Source organism: Mirounga leonina, unplaced genomic scaffold, assembly GCF_011800145.1.
Source record: "Mirounga leonina isolate KUSES-001 unplaced genomic scaffold, KU_Mleo_1.0 Mir_154, whole genome shotgun sequence".
NCBI classification, from domain to species: domain Eukaryota; kingdom Metazoa; phylum Chordata; class Mammalia; order Carnivora; family Phocidae; genus Mirounga; species Mirounga leonina.
The window spans coordinates 58,652,485-58,672,490 of NW_023270389.1; the positions used below are offsets into that span (position 1 = coordinate 58,652,485).

At 44.5% G+C, this 20,006-nt stretch overlaps 1 protein-coding gene across 3 annotated transcripts in view; it reads left to right on the forward strand.

Annotated features, from left to right (window-relative positions):
• ILDR2 (immunoglobulin like domain containing receptor 2) overlaps nucleotides 1-20,006 on the forward strand; it is a 55,489-nt gene that overhangs the window by 19,510 nt on the left and 15,973 nt on the right. Inside the window, exons 4-6 of one of the 3 annotated variants that reach the window (XM_035010920.1) lie at nucleotides 15,514-15,570; nucleotides 18,550-18,696; nucleotides 19,813-19,989. The exons of 1 other annotated variant lie outside the window; for it this stretch is intronic. In XM_035010920.1, the coding sequence (XP_034866811.1) occupies nucleotides 15,514-15,570; nucleotides 18,550-18,696; nucleotides 19,813-19,989 (381 nt within the window). The remainder of the gene's footprint in view (nucleotides 1-15,513; nucleotides 15,571-18,549; nucleotides 18,697-19,812; nucleotides 19,990-20,006) is intronic. One more of the 3 variants, XM_035010921.1, reaches the window with a different exon arrangement.

Consider the following 20,006-nt stretch of genomic DNA (forward strand, 5'->3'; position numbering starts at 1 on the left):
AAAATTTTTGGATTGAAAAATTTTGATGAACATGAGGGATGTGACTACCTTGACAAACAAGAGAATGACCTCCCAGGACTTTAGTCCTCATGAGAGAAATAGAATGGGTTCCAGGTTGGTTACAAGAATGTACAGGGTGATGCTCATTCACAAGGAAGCCAGAGAGAATAGACTGTGGTCTTTTGCTGTAGGTCAGGGTTAAAAGGACTAATCCCACAAGAATGAAAAGAAACTATTGATGGTGGCTGGAAGGAGTTGAGCGTAGCTCTTCTTGGAGATGATCACGAAGTGGGGAACAGAAAACTGGTTGGAATTTCAGCTGGCCAGTTAGTAAGGAAAGGCGAATTAAAGGGATAACTTAGAGGCAAAGTTAAGAATTTATTTTTTTCCATCATACTCACAAAGGTGAAGATGGAAAAAGTTGACAGAACAAGACTGTGAAGTCTCTTACATGTCGGACTAAGAAATTTGGACTTCGTCCTGAAGACTTTGGGGAGCCAGTAAAGAAATACTAACAGAGGAATGAAGTGAGATCTCAGGGTCAAAACAATAATTAGCAGCAGGGTAGACAATGCCAAAGGAATGCTAGAACAGAGGGATGGGCTATGGGGCTGCTGGAGCAGCATCAGTGAAAGCCTATGAGATTCTGAACCAGAGCAGTGGATTGAGAAGCGACAACACAGAAACATTTCTGAGATGGAAGTGATGGATCTTGGTGACTAATGTAAAAAAAGAAATGAGAGAGAGGGATGAGTCAAAAGGACACCATGATTTCTAGCTAGCTGGGTAGCCAGCTGTTCCATCAACTAAGAGAGCATACAGGTTGGAAAGCAGGTTGGGGAGGCAGGAGGATGACTTTGGCTCTTGGCATGTTGAGTATGTGAGGCCTGTGGGACCCCAAGGTAGGGATGTCCTGCTGACAACTAGAAATGTAGGTCTGGAACCCAGGGGAGAAGCAAGGATCAGAGATAATAGATTTGAGAATCCTGAGTGATAGAGCCATGAAAGGATAGCTGAGTCACCCAGGGAGATTATATAAAATGGAAAGGGCCAAGGACAGAACCTGTCAGTCTTATATTCTAGTTTACTTCATGTGAGTGGTAACACTGGTACTGCATATGTACTTGTCTTGATTTCTCCCACATTGGAGGCTTCTCCGTAGCACTGGACCATGTGCTCTTCAGGGTAAAGGACTAATGCGCATTTGTCTTTAGATCTGTAATGCCTAGCAGAGTGGCTAATGTAAAGGGGCTGGTGTGAATGTTTTTTTAAATGATAAATGGGTAGAATCTGTAACCAATATTTTATGCCTCTTAAATGTTAGTCAGTGCTAAGTATGTATTTGTTGACTCATAAAGGGTCAGTACAATAAATGTCTACAGTCTCAAGTGAGATGACATGGTTTAATCTCACTGGTCATAATTCTTTATCTGGCTATTTAAATTATTACTGATGATAGGTCCATCAAGAACTGTGGTTGGAAGCAATAGAATTGGACTCTGGCTAACTTGCGCAGGAAAATGATTTGTTGGAAGGGTATCATAATTGAAAGGAAGGCTGGAAAATCAGTCTCTAAAAAGGATAGTATGCTAGGGTAACACTTGTGAGCTTCTGTAAACCCCCCCCCCCCAAATTTCAGTGACTTACTACAGTAGAAATCTGTTATTTCCTCTTGTCCTGGTCAGATACGGGTTAGGAGGCTCACCTGGGTAGCCCCCTTCCATGTGGCGGAGTAGGGCTCTAAGCTTCTCCATTGTTCAGCTCAGCTGTACTGGAGACATTTGCTCACAGCCGCTCAGAAAGGGAGAGTGAGAAAGGTCATGTGGGACCTTTTTAGGGGCCAGGTCTGGCAATGACGTGGGTCACTTCTGCTGTTATTTTGTATTTCCCCAGGAAAAAAGTAGAAATGTTTTGATGAGCACAGCACAGTCCTTGCTGCGCCAGAGATGCTCTCGGGTCTATGTGGCAAGAATTAATATCTTTAGGACTCCATAGCCAGAGAAAAAAATCATTTTAACTGTTTTTTGTTTTGTTTTGTTTTCTTCATTTTTCCACTCAAGAATTAGTCTCAGGAGAGTCCCAGTTGTCCCAGTTTGGACAGGTGTCCACTGCTTAGCCTTGGAAGGTCAAGAGCTCTTGGTGGCTAGTCCACCAAGATGTGGAGAAGAATCATTTTCCCAAAGTAAATTGGGGCACTCTTACAAAAAAAGGAAGAATGGATGTGAGATGTAAAAAAACAAAATAAAAAAAAAACAATAGATGTCCACCAGAGTGATACCATTACTATGTCTGCTATTCATGTTAATGCACTCTGATAATAATTTGTAGTTCACAGATTTTTTTCTGTAAGTACCATGTGAGGTAGGAGAGCAGGCATTATTTTCCTCATCTTCCAAATGAAGAAATTAATGTTCAGGTTTTATAACAATTACCCCTGTAAAAAAAAACAGTGATGATGATCAAACCCAAATGTCTTCATTCCTAACGATACCACATGACCTGTCTATATTAAGAAGCTATAGAATGCTCTTCTGCATAAGCCTTATTTATTTATTTATTTAGAGTGCGAGCACAAGAGGAGAGGGGTAGGGGAGGAGGGGCAGAGGGAAAGGGAGAGAGAGAATCTTAAGCAGGCTCCGTGCTCAGCCAAGAACCTGATGTGGGGCTTGATCTCACCACCCTGAGATCATGACCTGAGTTGAAATCAAGAGTCGGAAGCTTAACCTACTGAGCCACCCAGGTGCCCCATAAGCCATGTTTTAAAAATTGTGGTTGCTGCTTGAGGTCATGGGTAATAATTTTTACTTGTCCCAGTTTTGCTTTAGTATTTCACTTTATTTCTTAGGGAAACTGCCTATAACCATTGACCTAGGCCCTTATTTCAAAGACATGGTTGTTTTTGCCTGGATTGCATACCTCCCCCACTGAGCATGACCCCACCCTCCTTTTCCCAGACATGTGAACCATCTACAAATCACTGTGGATGCTTCTATCAGAGGTTTCAGAAATATCTGAAGACAAGTGATTCAGAGAAATGGGAAGACAGCCACTGATTCAACATTAAACACAAAAACTATACTGAACATTCTTTAATCTCTTTTTGATGATTCAGAAGGTAAAATCATACCGAAGTTGGAAATACACTTGGTGTTTTGGGTGCTTTGAGATGACTGTGACAGGTACCTTAGAAACATTTAGACATTTGGAATCATAGAGCCATAAGAAGGGAGTGTCCAGAAATCTGCCACCCTGAGATTAGATGTTGGTCGAAGATCTGCGGCAAGGACAGGATGTTTATAACCTGGAACCATGCTACTGTTTGGATAGGAGGAAAGTTCCCTTGGGCAGCTCCAGCTGGCAGGAAAAGGACTTCACCGTTCAGGAAGGCTCAAGCAGAGAAGTTATTATTTTAAAATCTAAAAGCAGCTCGCCTTGTTCTTACTTCTTTCCATGTGCAATATGAGGGCCTGACCCCTTCTTTCTGATGTCCCATATGGTAGCTTGTTTTTTAAGGGCCTTCAAATAGAAAAATGAGGGAAAGGGCCCAAGTGGAAACATGGCTGGGTGAACATTCCTGATTCTGGATTGAGAATAGAGTAAGAGGACATGACCCAAGGGGTGTTTAGATTAAAGCTAAGGAAGGCTTTCCTAATGGTAAATAACAATTTTTAGAAATTATGGTTGGCGGGGGAAATTATAGAAATTTCCTCTCTGATGAGCTTTCAATATGGAACAGGTTCTCTTGTCTAAGATACTAGGATACCCAAGATAGCTTCCAGAGTCCTTTCTATGATTTTGAGTTTATTTAGAAGACCCACAGATTGCAGAATTAATTCTCTATCTAGGGTGATGCCTAAAATACTGCTGTTTGTTTTACTTTAATATTTTTTGTTTTAGAAAAAAAAATGATGCATGTGTATTGCGAACATTTCAAGCAGAACAGAAATGTACAAAAGAAGAAAATATCTCCTAAAATCTCTCCATCCAGAGCCAATGACTGTATTCTTCATAACTCTTCCGATTGCAAGGGCTAGACACTTAACCTGGCTTAGAGAAATTTTTTGGCTTAGGTAACTGATAAGTCTAGGTTCAAGCATGTCTGAGTCCCAGTGTTCAGATTATATTTTAAAGAATCTCTGTCTCCTCTGTGTTAGCTTAGTTCTCAGGCAGGCTCCCCATTTGAGGCAAAGATAGCCCCCAGCAGTTCTAGACTTCCATAGTCTTTAACGCCTTCCATCACCTAGGACAAAGTGCCTTTCTCCATAGTTTCAGCAAAAGTCCTGTTGTTGGGGGCTGGCTGTGCTTTGGGAAAGGAGCATTAAGTATACCAACAGCCCCAGTTGAACCATACGAATTGAAGGGAAAAAGGAAAAGGAGTAGCTTCTTAAAGGGAAATTGGGCAGGTTGTTTCCAAATGAAGAAGGCAGGCAAAAACAAACACTGTTAATATTTTGTGGAATTCATCCATTTGTGTTTCTTTATAGGCCAAATGCAATGCTATTCCAGGAAGCCAGAAATAGGTTTGCTCCCAGCAGGTCCTTGTGAGTAGGCACTAAGTTGGGATTGATTCTTCCCTTTGATGGCGATGCCACAGAGATACCTTTGTTTTCCTGTGTGCTTCTGTTTTCCCTTCGATCTCCTCCTGTGATTTATCCAGAGGTACTGAGGCAAGGGGTGGAGGAACAGACATACATGGATTTTTATAAAATCAAGTTATTCACAACACTGTGCCTGACATTGTTATTGTGGTCTAAAATACACCTTTCAGCCCGTTAGTATTAAGGAGCCATGAAGAACACAATCAGAAATCAGGGAATTCTTGGGAGGGCATATCTCAGAACTTGCCATTGACTTTAGGGATTTTTGACAGGTGCCTGTTTCTGAGGCTGAGCAGAAATGCTCTAGCACTCACCCCTTGTCAATGCTGCCTCAATCTGAATCCCATTGCACTCCCACCCCCGTGACATTAGTTCTGGCTGTTAAGAGAGGCTACTCATTGCCAAGCCTCCTTCCCCTCCTTCTCTTCGTCTTTGCCAGCCCCAGCCCGGTGCTGCTAACCAAGGAGATTTGCCGATTAAAAGGGCTTCAGCTCTGAGAGTTCCCATGGCAACAGCCTCCTTGGAGGTCTTTGTTGCTTGCTAAAACTTTGATCTCTCAGAGTGGCTACTGCTGTTTCTCTCCAAGATTTACAAACAGAAGAAGAGGGAAAAAGAATGGGGGAGAAGAAAGAAAAACTTTACTCCTGGCAAGAAAGGAGAGAAGGAATTAATTACGGAGCCACACTCTCGCCATAAATCTGGGGTTTACTCCTTTGGAACATCTTTGGATTTGGGCTGTGCCCATATTTTCATTTGTAGACTCAATAATACCTCAGATATCTTGGCCCCATGTGAAAGACCTTAACTAGACTTGATTCCACTAGGAGGGCGGAGCCATCCTTTCTGTCTTCAGTAGACACCTGTGCCTTCACATTTCCAGAAAAGCCGAGATCACCATGCTGGCTCCCATGCAAGGAGAGAGAGAGAACTAATTAGGAGTGAGCTCTTTAGGCTTCAGCCCCATCGCCTTTTCTCCCAGTCCTCTCTCCTCGTCCTGGCCTGCTCTGCCCTGAGCTTACCTAGATGCCTCTGTTTGGAAGAACTAGAAAGTTAGCCAGGCATCAACCAGAATGTGATTCTGGTTAATGAGTGTCAGTGACAACCATTCTACTGTGTAAGCAGTGGAGTGGGGGTTGTGGTTGCTCTAAAGACTTGGGATCATGCCTTTTAGTCTTTGCAAGAAGTCTCCTGTCGCCTTCAGACCTCTCTACTGCATAATTGCAACCTCGTGCTTTGATGGGCACCATGATAGAGTCAGTTTTGGTTCAAGTATGATTTGCATTTAAATTTTGATTTATATTTAACTCTTTTTTGCATACTATGTCCCTAGCACAGTGAAGATACAAAATAAATAAATGACACTATCTTGTCTTTTGGTAAAGATAAATATTATATTTCTGAAGCAATTAGAGAATACAATAAAAGATTAAGACTGTATTTGATATTAAATATCTAGGCTATTGGTTCTCAAGAAGGGGCTATTTTGCCCCCTCCCCCAGGAGACATTTGGCAATGTCTAGAAACATTTTTGGTTGTCACAACTTGTGGGGTGCTGTAGGGGCCAAGGAGGCTGCTAAACATTCTACAATGTACAGGACAGCCCTCCTACACCCAACAAAGAATTATTTGACCCCAAATGTCAATAGTGCCAGTGTTGCAAAACCCAGATCTTGACCAAAGGTCCATCTGGATACTGGACAAGGTCTTCTGTGAAGAGCATGGGCTTTGGGGTCAGATATCCCTGGACTCAGTGCAGCAATATAACCTAGGGTAAGTCGAGGTTGACGAGCCTCGGTTTCATTATCTGTAAAAGTGGGGAAGGGGTAATAAAGGTTACATGGAAGACCTATTGTGAGGATTAAGTGGCACATAATAAGAACTCCCACCAGTTCCCATGCCCCACATTTCATTGCTAGTGTGTCATCCTTAATCTAAGGGAACCCTCTCTAGGGAATTCTGGGTTCTGGGACTCCTGCTAGAGAGCCGATTTCCCTTTCGCCTGTTCCATAGGCAGAGGCTTTAATGAGCCATCTGTGAATTGGCAATCCTATTACTACTATATTCACGTTTTCTCAATGACATCTGTGTGGTGCCTTGCCAGTGGTCACCCTAATCAGCCCTGTGGGACTCTTCCTGCTAGTGGCTTTCAGGACATCCTGTCCCAGCATGCTATGTTTCGGTTACTGTATTTTGGCTGCTGTTGGAAGTCCCCATTTCTCAGTGGATGGCCTTCGTTAATTACAGGGTGTTTAGTGCCTAAACACAAGGATTACATCACACAGGCTATTTGATGAAGTCTGGAGGGGCTTGGGGAACACCTGACTTGGATTAGGATCTGGATGGCCCGGGGAAGACTTTAGATAGGGTGACTTTGTAATTTACTGTCCAAACCAGGATACTTGGGAGTGAAAAGGGAAAACTTTTAATAATTTCTGTCAAGACAACAGGCCTAAACTTGTCCTGTCCAGTCAAACTGGTGTGGTGGTCACCCTATAAACATGACCACCTTGAAAGTTCTCCTTTGGTTTGAAGAGAACAGAACATCCGGAGAAGCGGGGGGGGGCAAATTAGGGTCAGTTCATTCCTTCACCTGCTGAACTCTTGCTGCTAGCTGCTATTTTATTCGTGGAGACCCAGGGATGAGCACATCTCCATTCACTTACTAGAAACAAGCAGAGGCGCCCAGCAAAGAGATGGCGGGGGGGTGGGGGGGGTGGGGGGGTGGGGGGGGTTGCCTTAATGATCGTTCCCTGAAATTTTTGCACCAAGATGTCAGGAGGGTGAAGGCTGTCCATTTAGCTCTTCACGACCCTGGGTTAAGAGAACAAACGAGGTCTTGAAGGCGCTCTTTGCCTTCCCTAATCCCCAGCCACCCAGTCCCGCGCCGCGCTGCACCAGCTCTCCCCTCCACCCCCCTGCTCCCTCCCAGCCTTCATCCCGCCTCACTATTTTTGCTTCACTTGTTGCTCATCACTGTGGGAGGAAACTCGGCCTTCAATTAGAGCGCATTCCTGAAGCCTGCGGTTGCCGTGGTTACCCGGGCGCGAGCTGGAGCAGCTGGGTCAGCCCGCCAGCTTCATTGTAGTCTCTGGCCTGGGCGCGGGAGGGACGGGCCCGCAGAGGGGAGGCACCGGGGGCCGCGGGAGAGTGGGTGTCACCGAGAAATCGGCTCAGCCCTGGAAAGAAAGAATTGCGGCCCTTGAAAGCCGGTCAGGAAACAGCCATTCCATTTTTCTCCCAGCCAGCTGCCGCCATTCAAGTGTGCACGTTCGCGTTCCCACGCGGGCGGTGCCCGGACTTTGGTCTGGGAAATGCCCCCTGGTGGAAGCCCCTCACACGGAGAGAGGCTGGGGGAGGAGAGGGCAGGGACTCTGCAGTCAAATGCTCTACCCCTGAGCTATACCCCCGAGGGCAGGGACTCTGACGGTCCGAGACCTACAAGCAGTGTCCCCCTCCATGGCTGCCTCCGACCACCAGGGCTTTTTGGGTTAAGTAGCCATTCTTGGTATCTTCGTGTTTCAGTTGCCCGTGCCAGTCGGTGGGATGGAGCGCGGTGAGCTCAGGAAATCACACTGGGCACCAAGAAAGTCCCATTTCTTCCTTCCATTAAATCCCACCTTCCTCCATGCCATTTTGGAGTCAAATCTAGCTGTCTTCTGCATTTCATCTCAGGCCAAGTTGTACATGTTCTATGACTAATAATACTTGGCATCTATTCTCTCTCTGGGGGCAAGGAGTTGGTTCACTACAGCACTTTGCAAAGGCAGAGTACTTTGCAATCATTTCTGTTATTAGTTTGTAGCAGCATGGTGAATGTCTTTGAATTAGCTCATACTGTGTTATGATGTATTCAGTAATCATTTTCTGGTCACAACTTTAAAAGCTACTGAAAATTTCAACCATCTCTAACATTTCGTACATCCAAAAATTATACTTTAATTATATAAGTAGAGCAATAAAGCCACAAATATAAATTTCAGAGTTGCTCTCTGCAAATATTAGGAAACTAGAAAGCTGTTGCTGCACATTTCTAAATTAAGGAGAAGCAAAGCTTGATGGGGAATGAGATATTGGGAAAAAATACTGGAATGGGGGTGAGTAGACCCAGGTTCTACTCCTGGTTCGATTATTAGCTATGTGACTTAGAGTAAGGTCCTTAATCTCTCTGAGCCTCAGATTCTGGAAAACATGGAGTGGGTTATGGATCAGATGACCTCAGATTCTTTCTAGCTATAAAATCTAATTCTGATATTCTATGTGAATAGAAGTTATCAGTGCCAGGGCGCCTGGGTGGCTCAGTTGGTTAAGTGTCCAACTCTTGATCTCAGCTCAGGTCTTGATCTCAGGGTCATGAGTTCAAGCCCTGCATTGGGCTCCATGCTAGGTGTGGATCCTACTTAAAAAAAAAAAAAAAAAATTAAATAAAAAAAAAAAAAGTCAGTGCCTTAGGCCAAGCTTATAATCACTGCCAAAAAGCCTGAAGCATTTATTAATAGTTAATTGCAGATGGTCCAATACTAGTCATTTTGTCACTGTCAGAATTATTCACTACAATTTAAAGTGACCTAAAATGTAAAGGATATAAAAAGAAAAAAGTACATGCATGAAATGCTTAAGTCTTTATAAATATATGCAAAAGAAAGGGAAGCTATATCCACATTTGTGATGGATAATCATAAATTATATTTATTGAATGCATGGTTGCTATGGGAATATAGAATAAAAACAGGGATGTGTGTGCACTTGGGAAATTTCCAGTCTATTTGGGATTCCAAATAGCCATAGAAACAACTTTACACTTAAGGGGGCCAGAGAAAACCATCTGCTCTCCTCAAAGACTTAAGAGAGAAACATTTTGGACGGTTAGGAGCTGAGAGACCAGGGGGTGGGTACAGTACATCCCTGAAAATGGATCTAGGGCATGTTAGGAAAGCTTGGAAGTGGGATGAAGCCCAGATGTGCATTAAACAGAAGGGAGAAGAGGGGAATTGCAAGGAACTGGGGAAGAAAAGCATTCTGAACATCTGATCATCCTGAACAGAAAGGTCATTAGTATGAATATTGGCAAACCTGAGGACGACTCCAAGGTAATACATTCAAAGAAATGAATGAAGATAACAATTCTGTCAGCAGTGGTGACATCATAAGTATGAAGGAAGTATTGTTTTTTCTCCTTTTGTGAGTTCCAGTGCCTTAAATAATTTAGTGTCTGTTGTCAGCAAGTAAGTGAATAACAGATCTAAGATCTGAAAACAAGTTTGTCCTAAATCTAGGATTTCTGTACCTTCTGTTGCACTTTGAAGGTCTGGACTAGTAATCAGAGCTTAGACTTAAGTTTTAAGAGTAGAGACAAAAACAACTTTTTTGGCTAAATTTTGTATGCGTATTTTATTTCTCTGTAATGACTGCCTTAGAAACACCATAGCCTGGTAGTGTGCAACTTGTGGGGTGGGGTGGGGTGGTGCTTCAATCCCCCTAGATAGCAAGATGGCATTTGGGGGGTGTTGCAAGGACTAGAGGATGCTCCTGGCATTGAGCCCTGAGTCCAGGGGTGCTAAACATTCTCCAGTACGTAGAATAGTGCTTAAGAAATGAATGACTGTTTCCTTCATGTTCTTTTTCCATCTGGAATAAAAAGTACTCTCATGAACGATGAACCAGAAGTCCAGCCAGCAGCTCAGCATAGCGGGCAGTGGGGATTTGCTACTGGAAACACTTCAAGGTCCCATTGGGTGAGGTGGCCTGCTGGGGAGGCCGAGCACGGTGCACAGCCCCTCAGGGCAGTCTCCTTCCAGGGCTCTGCCAGAATGGATTTCAGAGTGTGTGTGGTAAGGACTTGAACAAAGCAGGAGACTGAGAAGTGTATTAGCTGGTTTTGTTAGTAAAGAAGGTAAGTAAATCCTGCCTTGAGGAGCCTGGCCTACCAAGAAAAGAGCATTTGAACCTTGGGGAAATGTCACTAGGACGTGGTTCATTGTAGAATGTGCAAAGATAAGGCCACGGGGAGAAGAGAAGTGGGAAAACAGGCAAGGACTGTGTTTCTGGGGAAAGGCCTCATGACCAGGTGGAAGCTGATGTCAAAAATGGAAAACAAAATAAAACTGATGATAATTGGATCTGGCAGGAGGAAAGTCCTTTGACCTTAATAAGTTTGTGAAACAGAAGCAGGTAACTACAATTGGTTCTTAGATCGACATTGTTGGACAAGCTGCACGGGCTAGACGGTGAGCCTCTCAAGCATAGCGTTCATGCCTTATTCCTCTGTGTCTCCACCTGGCACAGTCCACATTTCTTGGTTGACTGAATGATGAGTGAATGAATTGGAGACATTCCAGAAATGAGCTGGTTTTCAGGAATATGTACAAAAGAGTTCAGTTGGGGATAACTTCAATGTGTCAGTGGTAGGAAACAGCTGAAATAGGGAATTATATAGGTAAGATACAGGGTCGTTTTATTCACAATGCATGTTTCTGCCCTGATCATTCAACCCAAAGTATTGTGAATGTTTTTGGCTGCGAAGTTTGTGATGGTAATTGTACGAAGCGGGCACGTGTGTGTGTGTGCATGTACAAACTATTAGTATGCCTAATTTGTTTGGTCTATTCATGTGGAAATTTCTTAAAAGTAATGGATTCTGCAAGGTTTGGGGAAAACCGTTTGAGGGCTTACATAAAAACAGTATTTTCTACTGATAGTTTGAGCTGTGGTTTGAAAAGCATAGATGTGGTCTTCTATTTGCAGGGTTTGTTTTCTATCCTTTCCTCAGACATTAAAGTGACTTGTAATTGCCCCTCTTAAACTGAATCCTGGAAGAATAGCAATGATTCACAAGTGTTGGCAAAGTGCTACTGAAATCTGGAAAGTATTTACTGGAATTGTTTGGACTTTCTAAGATCAGACCTTCAGTGGATGTGATAGAATAGGAAGAAAAGATAGAGCATTTCTAGCTGGCAACAGCATTTCGTAGGAATTGTTAGTCAAGAAGCTGGAAGCAAAGTGATTTTCAGAAATACACGATTCCGGCATAAATCTACTTTTAAAAATGCCTTTAGTCCCAGTAAAATATAAATTGTGGTATAAAAGCCAGAGAGATTTGTGCACTCTCTGCTGTTGACATGATAGAGTCGTATTGTCTGCTATCCCCAAACTCCTACTATGTCCTGACTTCTGAAGACATTAAATTTCACCCACTGTATGGCAAGATTCTGTCACCCATCCTGGGGCGAGCACTACACAGGTGCATTATGGGAAGAGTTCATCTTTCCGACTGATGCTTCAGGGAGAATGAGAAGCTTGAGGTATGTCTTTCTGTTGGAGTGACAAGCTTTGTGAATCTCCTGTCTGTATTTTTGATACCACCCTATCCTTAAGCTTTTAAATTACAAAGGTAAAAATATAACCTAGAAATGAAAATCCCTTCATTGTTCTTCCATGATGCCCATTCCAGCTCCCCAGAAATAAGAAGGGCGAACAGTTTGGTGTGTAATACTCTTGCTTTCAGATTTTAATTTGAACGTAGGTTCCCAGGGCTCCTATTCACCAACGTTCTGTGTGTAGAAACAATGTGAGAAGACCAACAAGGTAACCTAAACAGCCTGTGGGGAAACCCAGCTTTTGTGTTTTACATGCTCATAAATATATTGGTCTGTATATACCCATCGGTGGTTGCAAGTATGTGATCTCTGGGCGCTATACAGCCCCAAAATATATTTTGTATGGCTTGTCCAGTGTGTTAAAAAAGTCTATGAATCTGTTGCCAACATTTGAAAATCAGGATATTTCACACAAAAGTCTGTGTCTGGCTAATCTTGAAAAATAGGAAGACCTGCAGCTATGGAGACACATTCCTGTGGGGCAGCAGTTGGCTAGAGGTGAGTAGTAGCAGCCCTTTTAGACACATCATCTGCCATTCGCTTCACCCCCAAATGCTCCCTGTTGGATTACATTTGGCTAGCTGCGTTTACTTGCATTACCTGTTGTCCCTATAAACATCAGAGCTGAGTTTGCAACTCTAATCGTTAAGTATCAGATTTGAGAGCCAAAAATATTATAGATAGGGGGACCATATACTTAATTGTCCAAAAGAGGACACCTTGAGGGTAAAAAGTAGTGCTATTAAGATTTACACCAGGACATGTGGTCTCCATCTTTACAGATCACTTTATTCAATCACTTCTTCATTTGACTAATGAGAAAATTGAGACCTAGAAAGAGGATTGCCTATGGTAGTCACCAAGTAAACTAATGACAAAGCTGACTCCCAGTACCCTGACTCCCAGTCCACTGCTTTCTCCAGTATAATGTCATCTATAGAACATATATGAGCTCCATATTTTCCTTGAGCATATGGATTTCTTTCTTTTTTCTTTTTTTAAAGGTTTTATTTATTTATTTGACAAAGAGAGCAAGAGAGCACAGGCAGGGGGAGCAGCAGAGGGAGAGGGAGAAGCAGGTTCCCCACTGAGCAGGGAGCCCAATGTGGGGCTCGATCCCAGGACCCTAGGATCATGACCTGAGCCGAAGGCAGACACTCAACCATCTGAGCCACCCAGGTGCCCGAATATATGGATTTTTTTATAGTTAATAATTATCACATGGCTAATTCCCTGTGAGGGTATACAAATCTGTAGTTTATATCATCCATAATATTTCTATTATGAATGTAGTTAATTACGGGCTATCGCACATCTAGAGATGTTTAAAACATTGGTAGGCTTGAGAGCTCAAGAGTAGACACAAGAAAAGCCTTTTCATTTCACTAGATACGATAAGAGATAAATTCAGAAGTGCTAATTGTCTGAATTTTTCTAAAATCACCATTAAGTAAGTATCTGATAACTAGCTTGCTAAAATGCTGTATATTGACTTCTTGATCACTGGCTATTGGCTGGTAGTTAATATTAATTATTATGTCTTTAAGAGATTGCCAACATCCCAAATTCCCCAATCCTTGACCAGTTGTTTCCTTGTTGAGTTTCCAAGAGATACTTGTACACAGAACACTCCAGATGAGACCAATGCACATGCTTAATCACTTGCTCAGACTCTGGTCCCAAATCCCTGTCTGGTATTCTATCCTAGGAACTGGATTAGACCATATGTGAGTCTCAGAGGCACGTCTTAGCATTTCATGAAGGCTTAGGCAAAAGGCTAGCCTGAGAATTCTCATTCAGGATGCCTTTTTCTAATGTTCCACTTGGCTCCTGTATGTTCGTCCAAGAGACCTTGCAAACAGCAGACCATCCTTAGCATGTTAGCTGCACAAGATAGAAGACAGAGAGAAAGAAGCCCTTCTTGCCAAAACCTAAAACAGAGCTAGCCTAAGTCACTCATTCTATAACTTCCTTGACCTTGGAATGTATTGTGGTCCCAATTAATTTTTCAAATGAGGGACCATTACCCACGCAGGACATGGGACCAGGGCACATTTTACCACATTGGCCTTGCATGGTTAGGGAGAGCCAAGAAAAAGTAAATGTCCTGGAGCAGCTGCTTTTTCTTTGACTTTTATCAGAGCTTCTTTTCTATGGAGTGGTTTGATAGAGGAGGGGACCAGTGACCAATCATGACCAACCTTTAGATTCAAAATACAAACCACACAAGTGGGTAACTTTTTTTCTAATGCACCTCAACGAACTAAATGAGCCAAATCCATATGCATGAAACAGACCCGTCAAACTGTGTATTCAGTACTGACACGTGGCTACTGAGCCTTTGAAGTGTTAATATTTTGGCTACATTGGTATGAGTAAAACATAGTATTAAATTTCTTTCTTTTTTTTTATACTCATTAATGTGATTGCTAGAAAAGCTAAAATTACGTGTAGCTCACATTATCTTTCTATTGGACAGAGCTGTTCTAGGGGTGTGTGTTACTCACATAAGTGAAGTAAGATTCAGTTGCATGCTTAGGTGGTACCACGGTGGCTTTTTGCCATCAGAAGTCTGAAATGAGGGCAGTTTGCTAGTTGCTTCATCAGGCAGCTTGTTTATTAGCAAGGCTTCAGTGTAGCAGAAACATCTGGGACAGGTGCAAAAGTCATATCAGGGCCTTTACATTTATCTTGATATGAGAACATGGCGAAAACATTCAGTGCTTCTTTCTATAAATCAGGCTAGCTGTTAAAAGGACTAACCTCCTCCCCCACATCTCCCACAGTCTTGGTTCCTGCGCAGCTCTTTGCCTTCCAGAGCCCCGAGGGGCACCTGTTCTGACACCAGCCCTTAAGCTCATCTGCTGTATCATGCAGAAGGCACTTGGGGTCATTCAATGCCAGCTGTGGGTCCCATATGGAAAAGCCATGCCACATACATATGTATGGAGTATTTCTGAAACCAGAAGGAGTGTAGAAGAGCGTATAAGTCATCTAGCTTTATCTTTTCCTTGCCTTTGAAAATTTTAATCATTGAAACATCTTTAGGCTATAAATAGAATCATGTAGTGAGACAATTCTGGGTTAAAACCAAATATGTACTTGTGTTTTGATATGGACATAGGACTGTGTATGGATGTATGAAAATGTAGGTTGCACGGTTAGATACAGATGGGTTTGACTTTCCGATAAAATGTGTGGAGAAGAATGTATAAATGAATGGAGATGGTGTATGTCAGTCTGCTCAAGCAGGGCTTTTCATTTTTGAAGCAGAGATTTCCTCCTTCTATAAATAGTTGGAGAGAAAGTTCTGTTCTGCTTCCATCTGGTTTAGGTGCAAAGTTCACTTACATGGCTGCCAAAGATTGATGGAGAAAGTTTTTCTCTTGACTGAGCTCAGCCTCTGTGACTTGTCTCTCCTACCACAAAGAGCCTGGGTCCATGGCCGTGGGTAGGGTTGGTGCCAACCGGAGCCAGCCTTGAAGTAGTATTTTCCTTTGGAGTAACCTCTTTCCTTCTTCTTTTCTTTCCACCTCTTCTAGGCAGGACAGGGCTGCTTGCTGATCTCTTGCCCAGTTTTGCTGTGGAGATTATGCCAGGTATTCAGTCATTTAACTCTTTATTTGCTTAATTTGCTGTCACTCCATCTGTCTTGCTTCTGCCTTAGTCACTAATTGCTCCTCTAACTTATTTGCACATTTGTCTGTATGTTTCTGTGGTCCTTTCCAGGATGAACTAAGCCCAGTGGAAAAGACTTTAGATTGTATTTCTTCTGTTACTAGGCCCTAAAAGAATAATGATAATTAAAATAGGGCTGCAGTGGGGACCCGGTACTTCAGTGTCAGGCCTGGCAGGCTCTTTGGCAATCTCCATAACCATTCAGTATCTCAACTGTATCTAGACAGCTATAAGCTCCCTAACAGAGTTATTATTTATCTGCATTTCCTTATTCCCTAAATTATATGTTTACCCATTCATTAGTGTACAATCATGTTACTCTGAATTGCCTTTTATAACTTTATCAAAACATTTTTTCAAGCCTTATGAAAGTAATGCACCCCTCCTCCCTTGAAAAGTACACATTTACAGACCTACATTGCTTTGTATGCAATTTCAGGAGCTTCTTTGGCCCCCTAAGTCCCTGGGATCCATAGACCATATGTCAAGGAAACCCCACATGCACACCTCTGTCATTTTATGTAGCTTAAGTTGAGTGCACCAGCCTAGACAAGCCAACCTCAGTTCGGGGCATCCCCAGAGTCTGTAATAGAAGGGGGTTCAGAGAGAAACAAGAGTGAACTACGGGAAAGGACATATGCAAACTCAGGGAATAGGAAAGACTATGATTCAGTCTTGCTTTAGAGGGCTTCTGCCAAAGGGTTAAGAGCTGTATAATAGTTGGGAGCAACAGAGAGATACAAAATATTCCTGGCCATTGGTGTTGACTTCATTCAGGTTTTAAAACATCCGAAGTCTTTACAGTTGAGATTAATTATTCTTCCATGAATTCTCCTGTTTTGCCAGTAGCTGGCCAACCCAAATATGGACAGTCTTCACACTGATGTTGATCCCAAGGACACAAATAGATACCTCTTTGTGATTCCCCCTTATCCAGAGTTCTGTCAGTTTGTACCCACTTGTTCATCACACACACACACACACACACACACACACGCACGCACGCACACACACAATGTTACAAAGCATTGCTTCAAACTAGATATGTCCCAGTCCCAAGAAAGAGTTACTGTATTTTTCATATCTGGTCCTTGCCCCTTGACTGTCCCTCCCTTTTGACTCCCAAGAATCCTTTCATGGATAGCATTCTTTTGTTTCTCCGAGGTAGCCTGCCAGTCTGTACCCTTGACTGCCCGACTCTCTTGTAGCCACCGAGGCACGCCATGGTTCTGTTCCTCGGGGCTCATATCTGTCTCAGGCTATGTAATGTTATTGTGTTGTAGCTGAGGACCAGGACAAAGCCCTCAGCTATCTACTGTCCTCAGCAGGAATGCTCTTCAGACCATTCTCACCAGGCGCAAGACCTTCTCATTTCCTCACTGAAGAGATGGTGACCTGGTTAATTTGAATGTATTTCGGATGGATGAGTGAGGAGGGACATTCAGGAAACATAAATTGTTTGTTTTCTTCCTGAGGAAATTATGTTCTAAACAAAAGTCAGATAATTTTAACATTAACATAAAGCCCTTTATATAACAAAAATACCATATTTTCAAGCTCCAACTGAATGTCCATTTATTTATTTATTTATTTTAAAGATTTTATTTATTTATTTGAGAGAGAATGAGAGAGAGCACATGAGAGGGAGGAGGGTCAGAGGGAGAAGCAGACTCCCTGCCGAGCAGGGAGCCCGATGCGGGACTCGATCCTGGGACTCCAGGATCATGACCTGAGCCGAAGGCAGTCGCTTAACCAACTGAGCCACCCAGGCGCCCCCTGAATGTCCATTTAATTGAAGGAAGATTTAATAAACAAAATTCAAGCAAAACATTATGTACTTGAAGTTCACTGTGAAGGGACTTCTGGTAGGTGGCTTTCAATCAGAACGAATCACTTTAATCTTTGGGCTTTGAAATCCTGGCTCACTCCAGTCTGTCCCAGGCCTCTAGGGGGAAGCTGGGTCCTATAGCCAAGTCCCGAAAACATGACGTAAAGTCACTCGAGGGTCACAGTCATTTTTATGTAAGCCAAATGGAATTTGTTTCCTTTCTCGAATCTTGTGGATGAGCACATGAGGTAGAATTTGTGTTCGGCCTCTGGAAGAGGTGTGAAAAGAGCAGAAGGTAACAAACAGCCGGTGAGGTTGTCAGAGCCCTGAGCCGTCTGAGCCGGCTATGCTGGCTGTTTAGCATGGTCTCCCCGAGTGCCATCAAACCAAGCCACTCCTGGGGCCTGCGGACAGCATATTCTCTCCCTGAGTCTTTGTGTCCAGTTTTCTCTAGCCCGGGTTTGTTCCACAGATAAAAGCAAAAGGTTTGGATCTCAGCCTTGATGCTGGTGTTATGGGGCGGGGGAGGGGTTTGGTCAGCAGGGAAGGTCGATGAATACGTAGGAGACCCGGACCACCTGAATATGTTCTGATTTAGACCATGTGACACGGCGAACTTTTTCTCAGGACCCCCACTGTTATGGGTAAGAATAACCTGACCACAAACATATTCGCAGAACCCAGCACTTCATAGCTCAGCCGGCAAGATTCCTCCTCTCCCCAGCCAGGAGTGTTTCTGCTCTGGCCCCATACTCGTTCTGACACTACAGTTGATGTGGTAAACCCTTTCCCCGGGAGGGGGCCCTGAAACTCCCCCACCACCTTGTGCTGGTCATTCCATGTGCTCAGTATGACCCTAGGCAACTTTCTTTCCTCTTCTCCATACCCCCGCCGTGTTGAGTCACTTCTCACTCTCGACCTCCTCCTGAGCTGGGGGGCTCTGTGCCCTGTCATGAGATGCTTACTGCCCCAGGTCCCCCGCCCCACCGCTCTGACAGGAGACAGCGATGAGCGTGGGCCTGTCCCGGCAGTGGGCCACCTCAAGCGTGGGTTTCTCTGTGCGTCCTTCCAGAGTGGGTGTTTGTTGGCCTGGTGATCCTGGGAGTCTTCCTCTTCTTCGTCCTGGTGGGGATCTGCTGGTGCCAGTGCTGTCCGCACAGCTGCTGTTGCTACGTCCGCTGCCCGTGTTGTCCACATTCCTGCTGCTGCCCTCAGGCCTGTGAGTAAAGTGGCCCGTGCGGGAGACACAGTGATCACAGGGGAGGTCACCTCTCCATCAGACAGCTGTGTGCCCCGAGCCCCTTCTCCACCTCCTGTCCTTCCACCATAAAAGTTGGTTGTTCCAGGCTCACCGCTCTGCTGGGGGCCCCTGGCTCCCCGAGATGGCCATTCTTGTTTGCCTTCTCGCCTGCATGCACTTCTCCCTACTTTTTACCCATACCACTCACCCCTGCATTTGCATTTCTCATCAGCACTGCCGATGAAAGGAAGGGCAGGTTCCAGATGGTCAGGTTGTGGGTAAGGCTTTTGCCCTCCCTGCAGGCCTGCAGGCTGGAGGAAACCTCCCCCGCTCGGGCCTCTCAAATGCAGAGAACTCCTCTTTTTACAAGCAGAGTGTGCAGACGGCAGCCTTGGCATCCCATCCGGCCATGGATGAGTTTTGTTTATTCCCGTGACAAAATGGTCCACCGGGGGACTGGTCCTCATCTGGGGATTCACAGTGGCGCCTTACCGGCCGAGCCCGTGCAGCCACTAAGTTGGGCCCCCCTGCCAGGAACCAAATACATCCTGAAGGAGGAAGACATACATGTCTCTTCAGTGTCCTTGGGAATAAAGCAGTTTCCAGGAGGAGTCAGGTTATTTGCTCTGCCTTTGAGATCACAGAGCAGAGCCACGTGCAAGCTCATTGCCTGCCTTGCCTCTCTAGAAGAGGTGTAGGATCCTCCTGGAAGCAGCCCCGGGTGGCCTGCGGCTAGGCTTCCTCCAGAGGGACTGAGGCAGCCTACAGACAGTGTGGTTAAGAGTGGGCTGCTGGGGTCACTGCGGAGGCCGCCATGACAGCTCCTAGTGCTGCGTCATCGCTCCGTTGCCGGCTGCTAAACACTGTAATTCCTTACGTCGTCGCCTTTCGGTGGAGCTGGAGGAGCCCAAGGGAGCGGGGGAGAGCGGTTCTGCCGAATCAGTTCAGGCCTAGGCGAACACGCACGCACACATGCATGCGTGCATGCACACATCCAGGCGCCCCCTTAAGCGCATCCTCAGGCAGTTTTGGTGTGAGGGTTGTGGAGGGTGGGACGATAATATAATCTCTTTTGCTCTTCATCTCCCTCCACAGTGTACGAAGCAGGGAAAGCAGCAAAGGCTGGGTACCCTCCCTCTGTCTCCGGTGTCCCCGGCCCTTACTCCATCCCCTCTGTCCCCTTGGGAGGAGCCCCCTCATCTGGCATGCTGATGGACAAGCCGCATCCACCTCCCCTGGCACCAAGTGACTCCACTGGAGGAAGCCGCAGTGGTAAATGTAGTTCCAGA